Consider the following 18616-nt stretch of genomic DNA (forward strand, 5'->3'; position numbering starts at 1 on the left):
AATACATACCCATTGTTTGTCCCAAATCTGTTTCTTCAGCTTCAATGTTTACACTAGGAAATTCCATTAATAACAAGTACACCTCTGCATTATATTTATATCTAATATGCCTCTGTGCCTATTTCCCACTAGAAGAAAGTGAGGTTCAGAAAGAACTGACTTGACCTTATCACCCAGAGGATCAGTGGTGCCACTACCTAACCAAGACTAGGGATTCCTTGAAGAACAGGAGAGCAAGCTGTCCCCCGTCTTTACTGTGGGAAAATCTCAGAAGCTGGGGTGGGGGTGGAAGGCTGGCTTGCTTCCTGAAGCCTGGAACTTAGTTCTACTAACAGGGAACTCCCCTGGCCCCCTCTCCAATGTTCCTTGACATCCTGGGCCTATCAACATCTTCCTGGCGATATCTCTCAGGCTAGGATTTTTAGCCCGTTTCAACAGAGGAAACTGAAGGATTATGACTCACTAAAGAAAGCAAGGCTGCACTGTAAGCTACTTGCACCCTACTACTAGAGTGGGGCCAGAGCTAGACCATGTGTGGCCCAGGGGAGCCCCGAGGCTCTGCCCTGCAGTGTGGAATTCTCCATGTGCTTGTGGGGAGCCCTTGACTGCCCTCCCTTGGGAAGCCAGGCATCTAGGAGTTGGGGACACTGAGGGTTGGGCTCCTGGACTCCAGATACAAGAGCTTGGCTGAGGTGCCACCATGCCTGGGGGAATCTACCTGCTAAGCCAGCCTCAAGGGATACCAGGGGGACCCGTTTTTAAGGGGAAGTTTCGAGTCTCTGAAGTCATAGGTCCTGGGGCTTAGAGAAGGCCCTGGTCCTGAGGAGGGACTAACAAGGAGGGGCTAAGACCGGTCTAATCAACTCCCACAAAACCAATCATCTTCCAGTGTTCACCGAAAAGCCCAGAACCAGAACCCAGAACCGCCGAGAGGTCGCTGAAGCCGCCATTATTAATGCTTTCATTTCTAGGTCTCAGAAAAAGGGACGGCTTGGTCAGGATAGATATTCACTACAGCTTCAGATTCCAACTGCCCTCCGCCCGGGTCGCCCAGGCAACCACAGCTCCGCCCGGTGGAACTCCCGCGTTCCGCCAGGATAAGGGGGCGGAGCCACAGGAGGGCGGGGCGCGGCCCGTGGAAGACGCCGGACCTCCGCGCAAGCCGAGCGTGTTGCTACCCGGAGGCTTCAGAGCGACGGGCCCCTAGTTTTGCCGACCCGGCGCCGGAAGTGAGCCGTACGGACGCTACGCCTCAAGCTGCCACGTCCGAGACCTGGAGTCGCTCTCGCTGCAGCTATGGTGAGTGCGGGGACCGGGGTCGCGGAGCAGGGTTTGGGCCACTTTCGCGGCCTTTATGCCACGCTGAGGCGCAAGGCCTGGGCTGGGACCGTTCTGCTCCCCTTCACTACCTGCAGGTTTGGGTGCTCTGTCCCTGTGGACCTTTCAGAGCGGGAGACCGGAGTGAGGCCGCGGAACCTCCTGGGACTCTGCGGGCCTCGCCTCTACCCTGCCTCCCTCATGTCGCTCTCCTTCTTTTCCTTCCGCCATTGAAAACCGAAAACGCCATGGGAGCTACTGTATACCGAGCCCTTAAAAAGTCCCAAGTGTTGCTCGTAATGTCCGCCTGCCGCGCCTCGTGAAGGGGTGCTGTTGTCATGACACTGCGGACGAGAAAACCTGACTCTGAGAGGCGAAGCCTCTTGCACAGCTGGTTAGGGGCAAAGCTGAGATTTCGAACCTTCCTAACCCTTCCATTCTGCCTCCTACTACCTCTCCCAGCAGAAATGGCTGAACAGTTGTTGAGCACAGGTTCTCCAGGTATGATGGGCTCTTCAGGAAAGATAAACTGAATGGACGAGGTCTCCGTTGTTTAAGATTTCTGGGGTATCTACAGCTTACTGTTCATACCGATTGAATGAATGAATGAACTAATGAATGGCAATCTCCAGACTGAGCTTGGTACCCTGTGGTAAATGCATGCTCTTAGGAAAGTGGATATGCCTCAGCAGCAGGTTCAGGGAGCCTGCGTGAACCGAAAAATCAGAGCCCTGGGATTAGTTCTTGTTCTGCAGGGAGCTAGGTGTTACTTTTCCCCTTTGGCTTCTGGTTCTTAGCCGTAATAGAATTGGGAGTACTTATCCTCAGTGTTCACCTCATTCTAAATTAATTTATAATTCGTGATTCTGAAGAGGTGAATTGTTTCTGAGTGCCGCTGCTTACTGTTTAACAGTGATTATAACAGTAATAACAACAGATAATTTCAGGTGCTTGAGAGGATGAAAGGCTTTAAAACACACTTGTTTATAAGCACCGTTCACCAATCCTGGCTTGTGGGTGAGGGTGGTTAGAAATGAATGCTTCTAAATAGTAATCCAGTATGAAACTCTCTCTCAGCAAACCCTCTTCCTGACTCTACCTCTCTCTCAGCTATTGGATTTAGGGAATTCAGTGTAACAACTATTTTATGTTCTCAGTGGGCAGTCTGGTGGAACGGATTGTGGCTGGGAGTTGATAGGTTAGGGAGAGGGCATTTCCCCCAGCTCTGCCTTTAGCTCTGTGACTTTGGCAAGTGTTTCCTCTTCCCTGGGCTTCTTCAGGGCCTTAGTCTATCAGGTGACTGTAATTGACTCTGCTCCTGGTACTTCCCAGTGCACATGTGAAAGCACTTTGTAACCTGACCGCCCAACCCACAGGAGGCTCCTTTTCCTTTCTTCCATTTACAGCCTCTGGGAGCCCACTTTTGGGGCCTGTAGAATTTTCTGAGAACTGGTGCTTAGTCAGTATGCCCCTCTGACCTGCTTTGCCACCATCCTCTCCCTTGGTGCATCTTTCTGAAAAGTTAAGTCAGACTTTATACTGCAGGGCTTGTGCTGGAAAGAATGAAATGGTTAAGTAATGTCAGTGCCAGCCAGTTGTTGTGGCGCCTGCCTATAATCCCAACAACTGCGGAGGCTGAGACAGGAGGATTGCAAGCTCAAGGCTAGCCTGGGCAACTTAGACCCTATGAAATGAAAATAAGTAAAAAGTGCTGGGGAGGGTATAGCTCAGTGGTAAAACACCCCTGGGTTCAGTCTCCAGTACCAAAGCAAAAATGTCAGCTTCAAACTGAAACCTTTTCAGTCCCCTTTTCCATCCAAAGAATTAAAGAGAATAATGGTTGAGCAAAGAAAAAGTCAGTTTTTGTTCATGTGTTCATTCAGCAAATAGTTACTGAGTTCCTTGGGTTTGTAGTAGATGATTTGAAGGGATTCAGAACTACTCATGACTAAGCGCAGGAATCCAGGGAGCTCCCCTTTAGTGGGAAGAAGAAACAGCATAAAGTATTGTAGGTATGCAGGGCTGAAATTATGCAAGAGTCCAGCCAGTCAAGGATTTGAGAAGTTGATGCCATGACAGCTGTGTACCAGCCCCTCAAACTATTGAGCCTGGATGCCACTAGGTGTGACAGCTGAGTCTATGACAAGTGATAGATGAGGGAACTGCCTCAGGAGAAGTTTGAATCAAGTCTCCAAGTCATAGATAATAACCCTATTATGCATGAAGTGCCGGGGACATCAGGCTATCATCCAGGAAGGGAACATCAGCTCTAACTCCCTCTAGGTCCCGCCTCGCCTTCAAAGGCAGACTGCTTGCCATTCTGCAGTTCACATCAAGCTCTCTCAAACCTCTGACTTTGCTTGTTTATCCCTCTGCTTGAACAGTAGTCCCCCAAACCCCAGACCTCACCCCAACCTGTAATCTGGCCAATTCCTCCTCCTCATCTAAGTCCAGTTCATGTCCACCGCCACCCCCTCAGGTCCCTATAAAAGTTTAACCATGTTAAAGGATTCATCTTATGTTGGGTTCTTTATGTGCAAACTTCTCAAAGATAAGAACTAGCTCTTGACAGATTTTGTCCACCTGCCATCCTTGGCACATGTTCACTGACTGAGTGAACAGTTGCAGTCAAGAGGTTAACAACAGGTGGATTTAATGAGGTGATTGCATTCTGCCATCAGTTAATTTACCAGCACCATCTTTGATTCCAGGTGTCAGTAATTAACACCGTGGACACCTCCCATGAGGATATGATTGTGAGTATTTAGTCCTCCCTCGGTGGCTTTGGGCATGGGCATTTCTGTGGGAGGGACAAAGTTTGGACTTTTCATTCCCTTTTCTAGTGATCATTTCTGAACCCAGGTGTGGCTTTGCAGTGGTTGCCAGTCAGGCTGTAGCCTCAAGGGGTGTGGTCATTCTCCCAGCAGTGTCTTCTGAGTCAGCAGGGCTATGACAGTCAGGCTGCCCTGCTGAGGGGTACTTGGGAGCAGTTTGTCACTCAGGGCCCTTGGTCTGACCAACACAGTAACTTGCTCTAGGATGGAGGCCGAGTGGGTCAGAGGCTGGCCTGTTGTCTTCCCAGTCTTCCTCCTGCTTTCACTTCTGAGCCCCACTGGAAGGGGGGTTAAATGAGAAGAGAGAAGGAAGATGACTCAGTAGAAAGTTGGTGGGCAGCCGCAGTGAAAGCCTGAGGCAGAGCAGGTCAGACCACCACAGATGGTAGCCAGACAAGACCCTTCAAACCAGAAGTCACTACTGAGGGCATTTCCTCAGTTTCCTGAGGCAAACGCAAGGCTTACCGCCGAGGATAGGGCTACAGGAGGAGGTCCAGAGGTCAAAGTCTCCAGCAGGAAAAACTCCCAGCTGCTTCGTGCAAGGCCAAGTAGTACAAGCAGCCTTTGAGCAAGACCAGGCTTACAGCGTTCCGTGCCCAGGTTGCCACTGCAGCCTGGCCACTCAACAGCTGCTTTCAGGTTTCTGAGAATTGGCCTGATAACAGAGTTAATCTGTTCCTGGTTTCAGTCACAAGCAGTCTAGCTATAAGACACACCTCCTTGGATATAGCCTAGCACCATGGACAAGAAAATCCAGTCTGAGGCTCCATAGCTGGTGTCTTATCTTTGTGAGCCAGCCTCAGTTTCCTCATGGGAAGAATAGTGGCTGTGCTACCTACTTGCATGGATCTAGGAAGCAGGTGAGGCAAAATCGTAATTACGGACATTTGCTTACTAAACATCAGACCCCATACTAAGTACTCTTCATTCATATCTCCTTCAGACTGCCTTACAACTTTTGAAGCAGGTAACAGTCATTAACCCATTTTTAAATATGGAAATTAAAGCTCAAGGAGGTGAGGTCATTACTCAAAGTTTGCATAGCACATAAGCTAAGGAGTTAGGATTTGAATCTTTGGTACTATACCCTACTTCCTCCCACAGCATAGTAGCATCTACTGGAGAAGAGCTTTGGAAATGCACTAGGCTGCCTGTCCCCCACTCCCCTGAGAAAGCCAAGTCTGAAGTAGCAGAGGGGCTGACTCCCAAAGAGGAGTCGGTTTTCCTTGGGTAAGGAGGTGAGAAAGGAACGCTGAGGCAGACACAGGGAATGCTTCCTTTCCCAGGGTGTGACTTGCTCCTGGTGACTACAGGGGTGACAGCTAATCACTTCTGAAACCCTTGACATGGGACAGCTGGGAAAGAGCATCCTTGGAATAGGGAGAGCCAGCAAGCAGAAGTGCCAGGGTAGGAGGCAGTAGGCACAATGCCACAGAGAGCCATTGCCCAAATGGAAAGGGACTGTGGGCAGGAGCCAGCCCAGCTCTGGACAGTCAGGCAGCATCAGGAATTTGGTTCATGAGTGGCACAGCCATTGACACCTAAGGTATTATTTCCCTTGGGTGGGGAGTCAGAGTTACTAGGCAAACCAATATGGTGAAGGTCAAACCAACCCAGGGGCTGGGGTGGAGTCAGGAACCCAGGTATCTTGAATGGAACCCTGTGTCCAGGCCAGAGGCACAGCACAGAGGACCTGTCTGGGGCTGCTTTCAAGTGTTAACCTTGGGTTCTGAGGCTGAGCTGGACCTCAGGGTACCTTTCCCAATACACCAGGGGCCTGAGAACAGGGCGGCCTGCCCAACTTTTGTTTTCCCATCTTCACCCAACATAACAGGATTAAAGGGACCTTTCTGGGAATGTGTAAAGGGTGTATAAAACCAGCTGAGTGTGGTTTACTTTGTCTCTTTCAGAAAGACGTCACCTAGCAGAGAGTATCTCCTTGCCTAGTGATGGCAATTGTATGAGATTGATTAGTTTGGGGTGACTGGATGCAGTGGCGCACGCTTGTCATCCCAGGGACTTGGGAGGTGGAGGCAGGAGAATTGCAGGTTCAAAGCAGCCTCGGCAACTTAGACCCTGTCTTAATAAGGGCTGGGGATGTGGCTCAGTGGTAAAGTGCCCCTGGGTTCAGTACCAAAAAACAAGTTTGTTCCAGGTAGATTAGTCCAAACTAGCCTCTGTCTGTTGGCTGTCCCCACCCCCTCCTGCCCAGCCTGCAGGCTTCCTGAGCTGTCCTCCCTTTGCAGCACGATGCCCAGATGGACTACTATGGCACCCGCCTGGCAACCTGCTCCTCAGACAGGTCCGTCAAAATCTTTGATGTGCGCAACGGCGGGCAGATCCTCATCGCTGACCTCAGGGGGTAAGTGTGGGCAAGCGTAGGAAAGGTCTGCCAGGATCATGTGCCATCTCATGCCCTGCCTTGAGTTTGAGAGAAGAGGATGGAGCCCAGATTCAGAGCAACCCCAAAGTACATTTAGCAAAGATGGCCGGGTCCCAGCACCCTAGTTGACCTCAGTATATGTCCCCAGGGGTGATGCAGCAAAGGGCCCAGGTAGATCCAGCCATGGATCCCAGCTCTGCACCCACACTTCCACTAGAGGACCTGGGGCAAGTGAGACAGTTTACCTCTTGAATCCTCATCTGCTTACCCTCAAGATGGGCTCGTCCTGCTTCCTTCCCAAGTAGTATGTGTGACACAGCCGTCCCCCAGTTCACCTTCAGTGTGGGCAAGTACCGATACATTTAAAACTGGTTAACAACCAGATGTGGAGCCACTCGCTTGTAATCCCAGCAACTTGGAAGGCTGAGGCGGGAGGATCACAAGTTTGAGGCCAATCTTTGCAACTTAGCAAGACCCTGTTTCTCAAAATAAAAAGGGTTGGGGATGTGACTCACTGGTTAAGTACCCCTGGGTTCAATCCCTGGTCCAAAAAAAAAAAAGGTGGTAAACAATGCCATATTACAGTTTAGCCCTTATGATCTCCAGATCATTACTGTAAGAATAAACTTTTTAATTGTTCTGTTTGCCAATGGCAGGTGTTGCATGAATATTGGATTTGACAAATGTTTGATTTACCCTTCTCTTTACTGAGATCCAGACTCATTTTTACGCTTACCCCAAGTTCACTGCCTTTTGCCAAGTTGTGGATTTTAACCTGAGCTCCCCAGGTTGCTGTGGGAAGAACTTGGGGTTTAGGGAACTGGGGCAAAGGAAAAAATATCACCTTTATTTTTTGTGACTCTGATATTTCACACTTTGTTCAATTTCAGAGGTGGGACAGAAACCACAGTAGTGTTTGTAGAGCCTGTCACTTGGTTACCAATAGATGTCACAGGAATTTTCATTTTACATTACAGTTACAGCTCTTAGAATATCGTGACATTGCTCTAGATGTGCCACTAGAGTTAGTCACATCGTATGTGCGTTTAGCAGCTGTGATTTCGGTCAGCTTGGTCAGCTTGCTTCTGTCTTCAGTGCACTGTTCTGAGCATTCCTGACCTGGCCAGACTGCACAGAGCGGAGCCCAGGACGGGTTGAGTTGCATTAAAGCAGACTAGATTATCCTTTGGGGAAATGGGCCTACAAGTTGTCCTCTTCCTGAGCGTTGAGGGTGGAGGGACTGAGGAGCCAGCTGCCAGAGTCCCTGTGCAGGAGCTGAGTTCCCTGGGAGCTCCATTTTCCTCATGCTCAAATGATGTGGAATGCCAGGTGGAATGTGTCTCGGCCTCCGTTAGCACTGTGCCAGGTGCTGGGACTTGAGTCTGCTCAGTTTCATCAGCGGCTGCTTTGTAGGCACTGGGACTATAGTGTTGTCCCAGCCTGAGGGCAGTGGCTGCTACCCTAGGGCAAAAGAGTAACCAGGGGCTCGCCCAGCACCAATCAGGTTGGGTTTGGTTTTCTTTTCTGTTTGTTTCATTGTGAGATTTTCATACACGCTTATGACACCGTTTGATCAAATTCAGTCACCAGAACCTCAGTTTCTCTCCCCCTCCCCTGTTCACTTCTGCCTTACGGTCTCCCTTCTGTTTTCATGAAATCCTTTCTCCCCTTTTTTTCTCTAGCTTTCACGTAATTAAGAAAACATATGACCACTGACTTTCTGAGTCTGGTGTATTTCAACTAACACGTGCCCTCCAGTTTCATGCATTTCCTGCAAATTACATAATTTTGTTGTTCTTTAGGCTGAATAAAACTCCAGTGGTTTATGTACCACATTTTTTAATCCCTTCATCTGTTGGTGACGCCTAGGCTGGCTCTCATGGTTTGGCTCTTGTGAGTCGTGCTGCTGTAAACATGGGTATGCATGTGTCACTGCAGAGAAGGTGGTAGAGATGAATCATGGGATAAGCCATCTCGACATTCTAAGTCTTATGTACCTTGAGGTCCAGGTCACTGGTGTCCCTAACAAAATTATGGCATTAGGACTGATAGACCAATGCTGCTGCTTCCCTGCCTTGGCTCGACAATGATGAGGGACATTCCACATGTTTCTGCAAAGGTTCCCAGTAGTAGAAACTCCCAAATCTACACCGTAGGAATCAGCTCAAAACCATAACAGTGGATTGGTTTTCCCTTTCACCTTTTCTTTTCTTTTCCTAGTTTCTCACTTTTCTAGTTCTAGGAGGATTGTTTTCAAAAGGAATTGCCTACACACAGCCCTTTTCTAAGGTCTGCTCCTTGGAGGAACTTGAACCAAGATATTGGTATCATAAGTAGCTCTAGAAAGCAAACCCACAGGGTGAGATTCTGAAATGGCCGCCATGAGGATCCCACAGGTGTGTTGGGTTATGGGCGACACACAGCTGGCATTCAGGAGCACCTCATGTATTCTCATTGTCTTTCAGTGCACCTAGGGACTCTCAACACACTCTTAACACTTTCTTATTTGGGGTTGGGGTTTGTTTAAGTTTCAGAGCTGAAGACTTGCATTTTTAAAAATTTGTTGTAATGAGTCATACATGATAGTAGAATGCACTGTGATGTATCATACATAAGTGGAGGGTAATCTCATTCTTCTGGTTGTATATGATGTACAGTCACACTGGTTGTGTAGTCATATATACACATAGGGTAATAATGTCGGCTTCACTGTACTGTCCTTCCTACCCCCATACCTCTTCCTGAGCCTCCCTTCATTCCCCTCTACCTAATCCAAAGTAACTCTGATCTTTCCTAGCCCCTCTCCCTTATTGTGAGTTAGCACCTGCATAACAGAAAATATTCAGCCTTTGGTTTTTTGAGATTGACTTATTTTGCTTAACATGATACTGTCCAGCTCCATCCATTTACCTGCAAATACCATAATTTCATTCTTCTCCAAGGCTGAGTAATATTCCATTGTGTACATATACCACAATTTATTTATCCATTCATCTGTCGAAGGGCATCTAGGTTGGTTCCATAGTTTAGCTATTGTGAATTGAGGTGCTATAAACATTGATGTGGTGTCACTGTAGTGTGCTGAGTTCACGTCCTTTAGATATAAACCCAGGAGTGGGATAGCTGGGTCAAATGGTGGTTCCATTCCTAGCATTCTGAGGAATCTCCATACAGCTTTCCAGAGTGGTTACACCAATTTACTTTCCCACCAGCAGTGTGAGTGTACCTTTTCCCCCACATCCTTTTTCTTTTTTGTACCAAGCATTTTTCTAAGCTCTGTGTGTGACTTATCACATTTAACCCTCATGATCACCTTGTGAAAGAAGTTTTATTGATACATTCATTTTCAGATGAAGAGACAAAGTCAGGGGGCCAAGGTTGTGGCCCAGGAGTAGAGTGCTCGCCTTGTGAGGCACTGGGTTCCATCCTCAGCACCAAATAAAAATAAAAAAGGTTTTGTGTCCATGCAACGAAAAACAATTTTAAAAAAAAGAGAGCAACAAAGTCAGGGAGATCTGACCCTGGCCTGCAGTCCAGAGCTAGTGAATTGGGGAGTGGGTTGGCAGGGGCCTGAGCGCCCACGAGCTGCCTCCTGTGCTGAGCACACAGCCCTCCCTGACCAGAGGAAGGGTCCCTGTGCAAGGCTTGCCACTGTGTGTGTGTGTGTGCAGGTGTACCTGTCGTCAGGTGAGTGGACAGATTGGTAGATGCCTTTTGAACAGATGACAAGTAGTGGGAAATAACAAAGTAAACACACCGCCTGCTTAGAAGGTGACGTGTGGAGAGTGGATCGTGACTCGGTCTGCAAATGCTGAGCACCTGTGGGTGCAGACAGCGGTGGACTCGGGCAGTGCTGGCTGCAGCCGGGGAGCGAGGTTTCTCCTGGCTGTCGGGGGCTGCTGGAGTCCTATCTGTCAGCAACCCTGTGACCTCAAGGTGCTCAACCTCTCAGGGCATTAGGGTCCTTACTGTCCAGTCAGTGTCCCTGTGACAGTAACATTCTGTACTCTCCCTTTCAGAATTCTTAGGCAGATGTTGTCTATTCAGTTCTGTCCAGAACAGGGTCTGGCAGAGCCCTGGGTTACCCCACCTGCCCCTGAGCCTCTCTGACCCCTCCCCTTGCAGGCATGAGGGTCCTGTGTGGCAGGTGGCCTGGGCCCACCCCATGTATGGCAATATCCTGGCATCCTGCTCCTACGACCGGAAAGTCATTATCTGGAAAGAGGAAAATGGCACCTGGGAGAAGACCCACGAGCACTCAGGACATGACTCCTCAGGTATGTGGGGCTGGCAGGTGACCAGGTCTCTTGGGGGAATAGGGTCTATGTCCTGCCTGAAGCCTTAGCTCCCTTCTTGTGCTGGGGCTTGTTTGTCCCTGGAATTTGGTTGGCTTTCTCCTACTCTGTCATCTGCCACCCTATCTGTGGCTACCTCTGGTTGACGTGCCCTTACAGTTAAGACCCCAAATCCAAAGCCAGTCCAAAGCAAAATGAGAAGAGTAAACACAACAGTGAATTTTCCTTAAGGTTTATTCATTTTAAGTGCCAGCCTTTATTCTCAGGTGGTTGTCCTTCTACTTTTTTGAAGACGGTCTATGAAAAGATGACATTAGTAGATAACAGCATCTTTAAGTCACAAAATCACAACTGCCACAGTGATCCCTGCAGTTATCTTAGAAATGTAGTAAAGCGGTAGATTCCGGAAACGGACACTCTACAGCTCGCCGCCCCCTCCTTCCCGCAGTGAACTCTGTGTGCTGGGCCCCCCACGACTACGGCCTGATCCTGGCCTGTGGGAGCTCGGATGGGGCCATCTCCCTGCTGACCTACACCGGGGAGGGCCAGTGGGAAGTGAAGAAGATCAACAATGCTCACACGGTAAGTCCAGCCCTGCCTCCATGCCGAGGGTAGTGCTGTGGCCCTGCTGGGGTGGGGGCAGGAGGGCTGCCCATCATGTGCTCAAGCCTCCTGTTCTGAAGCCCGAGCAGCTGCACAGCCTCTGCCCGCCCAGGGCTGGGGTTGGCACTGGCTTCTCCTCGTAAGCCCCCAGATCAGGGGGGCCGGGGCAACAGGCGACGGCAGCCTACCCACCTGCTGCCACCTTAGCTGTGGATGCCTCGGTCGACATGCCCCGCAGCAGCCACTGGGACCCCTGCAATTGAGGCTGCTGCAGCGTCACAGGGGCTGAGCTCCCTGTGCTCCTGGGCATTGAGCCCTAAGTTTGAAACTGTCCAGAAAACAGTGTGGACGGTGGGGAAACACACTTGTGCCCCTGCTGTGTGCCTTGTTCTCACAGACCTGAGAATGAAAGAAGGAACGAGCAGCTGTGAGTCTCAGGGCCTGTCCACATCACAGCGTGTCTCAGCACGTGCCTTTCTGTGGCCGAGTGATACTCCCCAGTGGTGCACGTCTAGTTTAGTCATTCACTAGCTGATGGACCCCCTCAGCTCTCACGACCAGATGCTCCTGTGATCATTCAGGGATAGGTTTCTGCATCAGCACGTGGGTTTTCCCTGGGTGTGCACCTAGGTATGAACTTGCTGAGCCACGTGGTCGTTCTGTTTCCATCAGCATTTCAAGGTTCTCATTCTCCATGTTCTCACCTCTTTGGTCAGAGCTGTCCTGGTGGGTGTGAGGTGGTGTGTTGCTGTGGTTTTTATTTACATTTTGCTCATCAAAGATGACGGCTGGCCATCTTTGCTGTGGTTCTGGACATTTCTGTTTCTACATCATCTTTAGAGAAATGGCTGGGAGGGGTCTTGTGCTCTCTTGAACCAGGTAAGGGGCCAGAGCAAAAGACTAAAGTGATGCAAGTCCTGTCACCCTCCAGGGCTTGCACAGAGCCCCTCACAAGGGGAAGCTGCTGGGGTGAAATCAGATTTCAGCCAGGTATGGACCCAGAAGGACAGAAGAGGTTAGACCAGCATTGGGAAGAAACAGTGCCATCACCGTGCCAAAACAAGAGAGCGCTCTGAACTTAGAAAGGCTTTGCTGATTTCATCAGTACACTGATCTCGTAAACAGAAAACCAGGCCAGGGATAGCTCAGTGGTCCAGTGCTGCCTGCCATGCTCCAGGCCATACAGGAAAACGAAATTATGGCATTTGCTGGTAAATGGATGGAACTGAAAATTACCATGCTAAGTGAAATAAGCCAAGCCCCCAAAACCAAAGGCCAAATGGGAAGGGAGTGGGGATGACTTTCCTGTGTTCACACATGAGTCACGACCAGTGAAACTCCACAGCAGGTACAGCCACGAGAATGGGAAGTTCTACTCCACGTATGTGTCAAGATCTACTCTGCTGTGTACCTAAAAAGGACAACAAAAAACTAAAAAGGGCCAGGGATGTGGCTGAGCAGCTAAGCAACCCTGGGTTCAAGCCCTGGTAACAAAAAAACGTCAAAATTAGAGAAACTCAAAAATGAGAAAACAGAACTCAGGAAAGAATTAGAAGTAGAAAACACGAAATTAGAAGTACAAGAGCAGGTAAAACAGATAATGCCTAGAGAAAAATAGTGTGCAAAGGAGGAAATTTTTCAAAAATCAAAAAAAGCTTTTGATAAAAAGTAGACAAAAAGGAAGTATACAGATAAGTCTCTGAAAAAAGGAAATACTAAAAAAAAAAAAATCAAGAAAACTTTACAAAGATTTGAAACTTGAAACGTGAGATTAAGAGATCTAACTCTGCATTTAAGAACATAAACCCATGCCAGGCACAATGACATACACCTGTAATCCCATTGGCTGGGAGGCTGAGGCAAGAGGATTGTGAGTTCAAAGCCAGCCTCAGCAACTTAATGAGGCCCTAAACAACTTAGTGACCCTGTCTCAAAATAAAATAATAGAAATGGCTGGTGATGTGGCTCTGTGGTAGAGCACCCCTGGGTTCAGCCCCCAGTACCAAAAATAAGAATATCAACCCAGAGTCACCAACAAAAAGACATAATTCTAGTAAAATTATGACTATAAACAAATTATTTGAGCAAAACCAAGTTAGATTATCATCAGACTCTTCAACCTTAATGATTCATGCATAAGAAAACGGAGTTTAGGACTGGGGGTGTTGCTCAGTGTTACAGTATGTGCTTAGCAAGCACAAGACCCTGGATTTGATCCCCAATACCCGAAAAGGCCACATATTCAAAATATTAAGCAGGGCGTGGTGGTGCAAGACTAATCCCAGAAGCTCAGGAGGGTGAGTCAGGAGGATCACAAGTTCAAAGCCAACCTCAGCAACTTGGCAGGCCCTGTCTCAAAAACTAAAATGGGCTGGGGGTGTGGCTCAGTGTTTAAGCACCTCCAGGTTCAACTCCTGGTACCAAAAAAATTATATTCAAGGGAGTTGGGCACAACGGCACACATCTACTATTGAGAATCTGAAGGAGGAGGATCGTAAGTTGGAGACCAGCCTGGGCAACTTAGCAAGATGCTGTCTCAATTAAAGGGAGGTGGGGCAGGTGGGTGGGGCTAGCTCAGTAGTGGAGTGCCCCTAGGTTCCCACCCCAGTACCTGACGGTGAACAGTGTGAGGGAGGATGGGGAGAGCATTTGCAAAATCTTTTTTTTTTTTTTTTAGTTGTTGATGGACCTTTATTTTACTCCTTTCTTTATATGTGGTGCTGAGAATCGAACCCAGTGCCTCACACATACAAGGCAAGTGCTCTACCACTGAGCCACAACCTCAGCCCTTGCAAAATCTTTTAAAATGTTTTTTGAATAATCATGTTGGCAGTCGTATTCTGAGAAATGTTTGTGTGAAATGAGATAAAATCACATGTAATTCTGCGGCTGTCAGCATCCCTAGAACCCAGATTATAATTTTAAAATATAGTTCCTCAAACCAGAAAGATCCCAGGTCTAAAGCAGGAAATGTGCAGGGTGAGCCTGGAACATCTTGTCACATCTACAGAAATGGTCAGAGCTGTACTTGAACACGCTAGGGTCATCAGAGGAGCCGAGTTGACCTAGCTGACCTTGCCAAGATAGGCAGTCTGAGGGTGAGAATCATTGCAATGAGCCAGATGCAGTGGCACATGCCTGTGATCCCAGCTGAGGCAGGAGTTGAGTCAGCCTGAGCAATTTAGCAAGGCCTCAGCAACTCAGACCCTGTCTCTAAAAATTTTTAAAAGGGGCTGGGGATGTGGCTCAGTGGTTAAGCACCCCTGGGTTCAATTCAAACCAAAACCCCTGGGTTTTGGTTCAACCAAAATTTAAAAAATTACAGTGAACTAAAACCAGTCAAATATGCATAAATCCAGTAGCACATGAAATTAAAATGAAACCCAGAGTGGCCAACGAGAGTCACTGTATATCAATAGCCTGGCACCTCCTGACGAGACCTGTGCTGGAGACCCGTGGCCTTGCAAAGGGGTGCAGCCCTCACCCTGGTCATCCTTGGCTCCAGCTCAGTGTTGAAGGACTAAAAGGAGCACCTGAACTGGGTGTGCAGCGGAGAAGCTGGACTGAGACCAAGGGTCAGTGACTCTGGGTCTTCAGCTGGAAAACTGGAAGGGGAAAAACCCAGAAGGGCTGTACACATTAGATGTTTAAAAAAGAAACTAATTGGCACACCAAGTGGCAGTGTCGGGAGAGGAGGAAGAGCTGAGGGGCCAAGGCCATGGTTCAGAGGGGACACGAAGACCTCTCAAGTAGGAAGGAGATGGTCATTTTTGTTGCCCAATGCCTTTATTTCACTTATTTCTCTCTGGTGCTGAGGATGGAATCCAGTGCCTCTCACATGCTAGACAAGTGCTCTGCCAGAGCGGCAACCCCAGCCCGAGACGGTCATTTCTTGACGGGGTGACCAGAGTGCTTTAGAGTTCATTAAACCATGTGCTCATTTTTTGTGGCTTTAGTAGACCCAGCGTGGCCTCCTTTCAGGTACCTGAAAAAGGTAACATTTGGGTTCCTAATTGCACACGCACAGAGCAGCAGTTAGGCTTCTTTGAGGGAGCGTCGTCAGTGGCTGATTCTTGCTCCTCTCATGGGCCTTGTCGTCTAGTCCTGAAAACTGGAGAGAAGTGACCAGCAGCCTTGGGTGTATACAGCAGTGTTCGCTGCAGGGCACAAGGGTCACCTGGGTCCCTCTTCACAGATTGGCTGCAATGCCGTCAGCTGGGCCCCTGCTGTGGTCCCCGGAAGCCTCATAGACCAGCCCTCAGGGCAGAAGCCCAGTTACATCAAGAAGTTTGCGTCTGGGGGCTGCGACAACCTCATCAAGCTATGGAAGTGAGTGGCTTGCATGGACCCACTTCAAGGGCACTCTTGGGCCCTCCCTACCCCACCACCAGTAGGACATGTCAGAGGCTGTCAGAACATCCCCTCAGGGTTTTTGGGACGGAGTCCTATAGAGGTGTCACATGAGGCCTGTGGGATAGGGAAAGAAGCGGCACAGCCTCCTGCTGAATTCTCTGCTCCTCCCGCAGGGAGGAGGAAGACGGCCAGTGGAAGGAGGAACAGAAGCTGGAGGCACACAGTGACTGGGTTCGCGACGTCGCCTGGGCCCCCTCCATTGGCCTGCCCACCAGCACCATTGCCAGCTGCTCACAGGTCAGCCCAGACCTATGGGCCCCTCCCTGGTGGCCTAGTGGGAGCTGCCTCCGTCTTCCTCTTTGGAAGGACACAGGGTCAAGTCACCATGCCGTACAAGTCCTGGTCAGAAGCCAGAGGTGGCTTGCCACCACTGAGATAAAGCGATTACAAGGGACCCAGCACCCCCAGGGGCCAAGTTCAATCTTGGTGGAGGTTTCCTGGGGCAGTTCCTAAGCACGGACCTTGGACTCATTTATCTAGCCACCCTTCCCAGTTACACCCCCACCCGGAGAACAAGGCCTCCTCTAACATGAGAATGTTTAATTGGTTTTTAAAGTAGAAAGGGATTTTTCTTCTTGGTTTTTGAACAGTTGTGCATGTTGTAGTCGTAGCACGAGGAAAGCCCTAGAGAGGAAAAGTTGGCAAGGGCCATCCCAAACCAAGAGGGCCCAAGGGACCCGTGAGGTGTGTTCCTCCGGGTAGACGCAAGCTTAGGGGGGCTGCTTGCCAAAGCTAGTGGGGGATGGGAAGCTCCTGCCCCACCTCCTGACTCAAAAGCCTCTCTTCCCAGGATGGACGTGTCTTTATTTGGACCTGCGATGACGCCTCAGGCAACATGTGGTCACCCAAGTTACTGCACAAGTTCAACGATGTCGTGTGGCACGTGAGCTGGTCCATCACAGCCAACATCCTGGCTGTCTCTGGTGGAGACAATAAGGTACGTCCACCGCTGTTGGGGCCCTGTAGACACTCCTGCTGTTGACAGACGAAGGACTGTCGTGTCCCTCAGTTAGATGGGTAAACCTCACCAGCCACTTTCATGGTTTGTCAGCCTAACCATCGGGCTACCTCTTCTTCATGGTGACGCTCAAACTACAGAAACAGGTTTGTCCAAAACACTCAGATCTGTAAAACTAAGTCTGATACCTGAGGCCTTCCTGCCACGTCTCCCTCCTGTGACAGCCACCAAGCCAGAGTGGTGAGGGCTGGAAGGGCACCACACTTAGAATTGGACTTGAGAAAGCTTTGGGCCTCCCTGTAAAATTAGGGGACCTCTGCATGAGGGCAGTGCCATTATTCAGCCCTTCCGCGCACAGCTTTTTTAGTAAGAGGATGGTCAAGTGTACCTAGGATTCACCACCCTCGGTTACTTAAAATGGAGCTATGCTGGATTTGTCCTTTGGTAACTTTCATTTGCATAATGTCCTTGAGGTCCATCCATACAATAGCCTGGGTCAGAACCCCCCTTCTAAAGCTGACTGTTTACCCTGTGCTGGACACTGGGGTTGCTCCCACCTGCTGTGGTGGATGTCTGGGACCTTCTGTAGGAAGCTTTTTCTGGCCAGAGGTCCCATATCAGCGGTCACATTCGGATGGCCCTCCCAGGACAAGTAATTGTTCTGTTTTGAGCAAGTGATGCCTAAACTTGTCTACGGCGACTTTCACAAGGCGGTGGGCATAGGTGCTGTACTTGGAGGCTTCCTACCACATGTTCTGCAGTGTGTGTCCTGGGAAGACAGACCGTCTCCAAAGTTTTTAGTGGTTTTTTGTTTGTTTCTTTCTTAAAATGTACTAATATTTACTCTCCAGAGACCTTTCCTGCTCTCTCTCTCTTCAGTGTATAATGGCGTACTACTGACCTTCCTGAACCACCGTGGTTCTTAAACTTTAGCACTGGTCAGAGATTGCCAGCTGCATCAGTGTTGAGGGTCACTCCTGCTCTTCTAAATATTTATGCCTTTACCTGTGTTCTAATGAGGCGGGGCCAACCTGTGACATACTCTGTGCTGACCTGCAGGTGACCCTGTGGAAAGAGTCTGTGGACGGGCAGTGGGTCTGCATCAGTGACGTCAACAAGGGCCAGGGCTCCGTGTCAGCTTCGGTCACAGAGGGCCAGCAGAACGAGCAGTGACAACACAGGTGGGGCCTGGTCCCCCACCTGCCACTCCAGGACTGCCCCTTTCCAAGCAAGTGGGAAGAGGAGCTCCCTGCTCCACCAGGATAGTTTCCCAGGAACAGTTACAAATGCAACCACAGATCGATCATCTGCCTTAACATGATTCCCTGAGGTTTGTAATTTACTGTCTGGCTCAAAGCATTCATGTCATGAAGAACCTACAAATGACTTCAAATCCATTATTTTGAGATACTTTTGGCCTTGGCCATTTTTATGTACCTTTGGGTTTGGGCATTATTTGGGGGGAGGTTGTTCCCAAACTAAATAAAATCATATTGCTTATACTTCTTCCTGCATTTTCCTAACACCTGCCCCACGAAGAAGGCAAAGCTCCATTTGCCTCCTTAGTATGAGCATCATCAAGTTTTGCTTCACAGTGAAGGCAGCACAATGGTACGGACTCTGACCTGGCCCTGCAGGTTGATGCAAGACACAGGTGAGCTAATGCAGACAGATGGCCCATCAGCCAGAGGCCTGAGCTGAGCCAGCAGTCACAGTTCTAGAGTTGCTGTGTAGCCATTTGTCCCCAATTCCCTGACACACGACCAGGACCTGCCAAGTGGTAATAAGGGCAGGGGCGATGTGGCTGTGCTCA

At 49.4% G+C, this 18616-nt stretch overlaps 1 protein-coding gene across 1 annotated transcript; it reads left to right on the forward strand.

Moving 5' to 3' along the window:
- Positions 1 to 1195: 1195 nt before the first annotated feature.
- SEC13 (SEC13 homolog, nuclear pore and COPII coat complex component) lies at positions 1196 to 18305 on the forward strand. Its single transcript, XM_079122512.1, has 9 exons — positions 1196 to 1299; positions 4029 to 4073; positions 6398 to 6513; positions 10660 to 10811; positions 11278 to 11411; positions 15628 to 15761; positions 15959 to 16082; positions 16636 to 16782; positions 17863 to 18305. Exons 1-9 carry the CDS (start codon positions 1297 to 1299, stop codon positions 17974 to 17976), a joined length of 969 nt encoding a protein of 322 aa, XP_078978638.1. The 5' UTR covers positions 1196 to 1296; the 3' UTR covers positions 17977 to 18305.
- The last annotated feature ends 311 nt before the right edge of the window (positions 18306 to 18616 follow it).

The sequence above is a fragment of the Sciurus vulgaris genome (genome assembly GCF_902686455.1).
Source record: "Sciurus vulgaris genome assembly, chromosome: 19".
NCBI classification, from domain to species: Eukaryota; Metazoa; Chordata; class Mammalia; order Rodentia; family Sciuridae; genus Sciurus; species Sciurus vulgaris.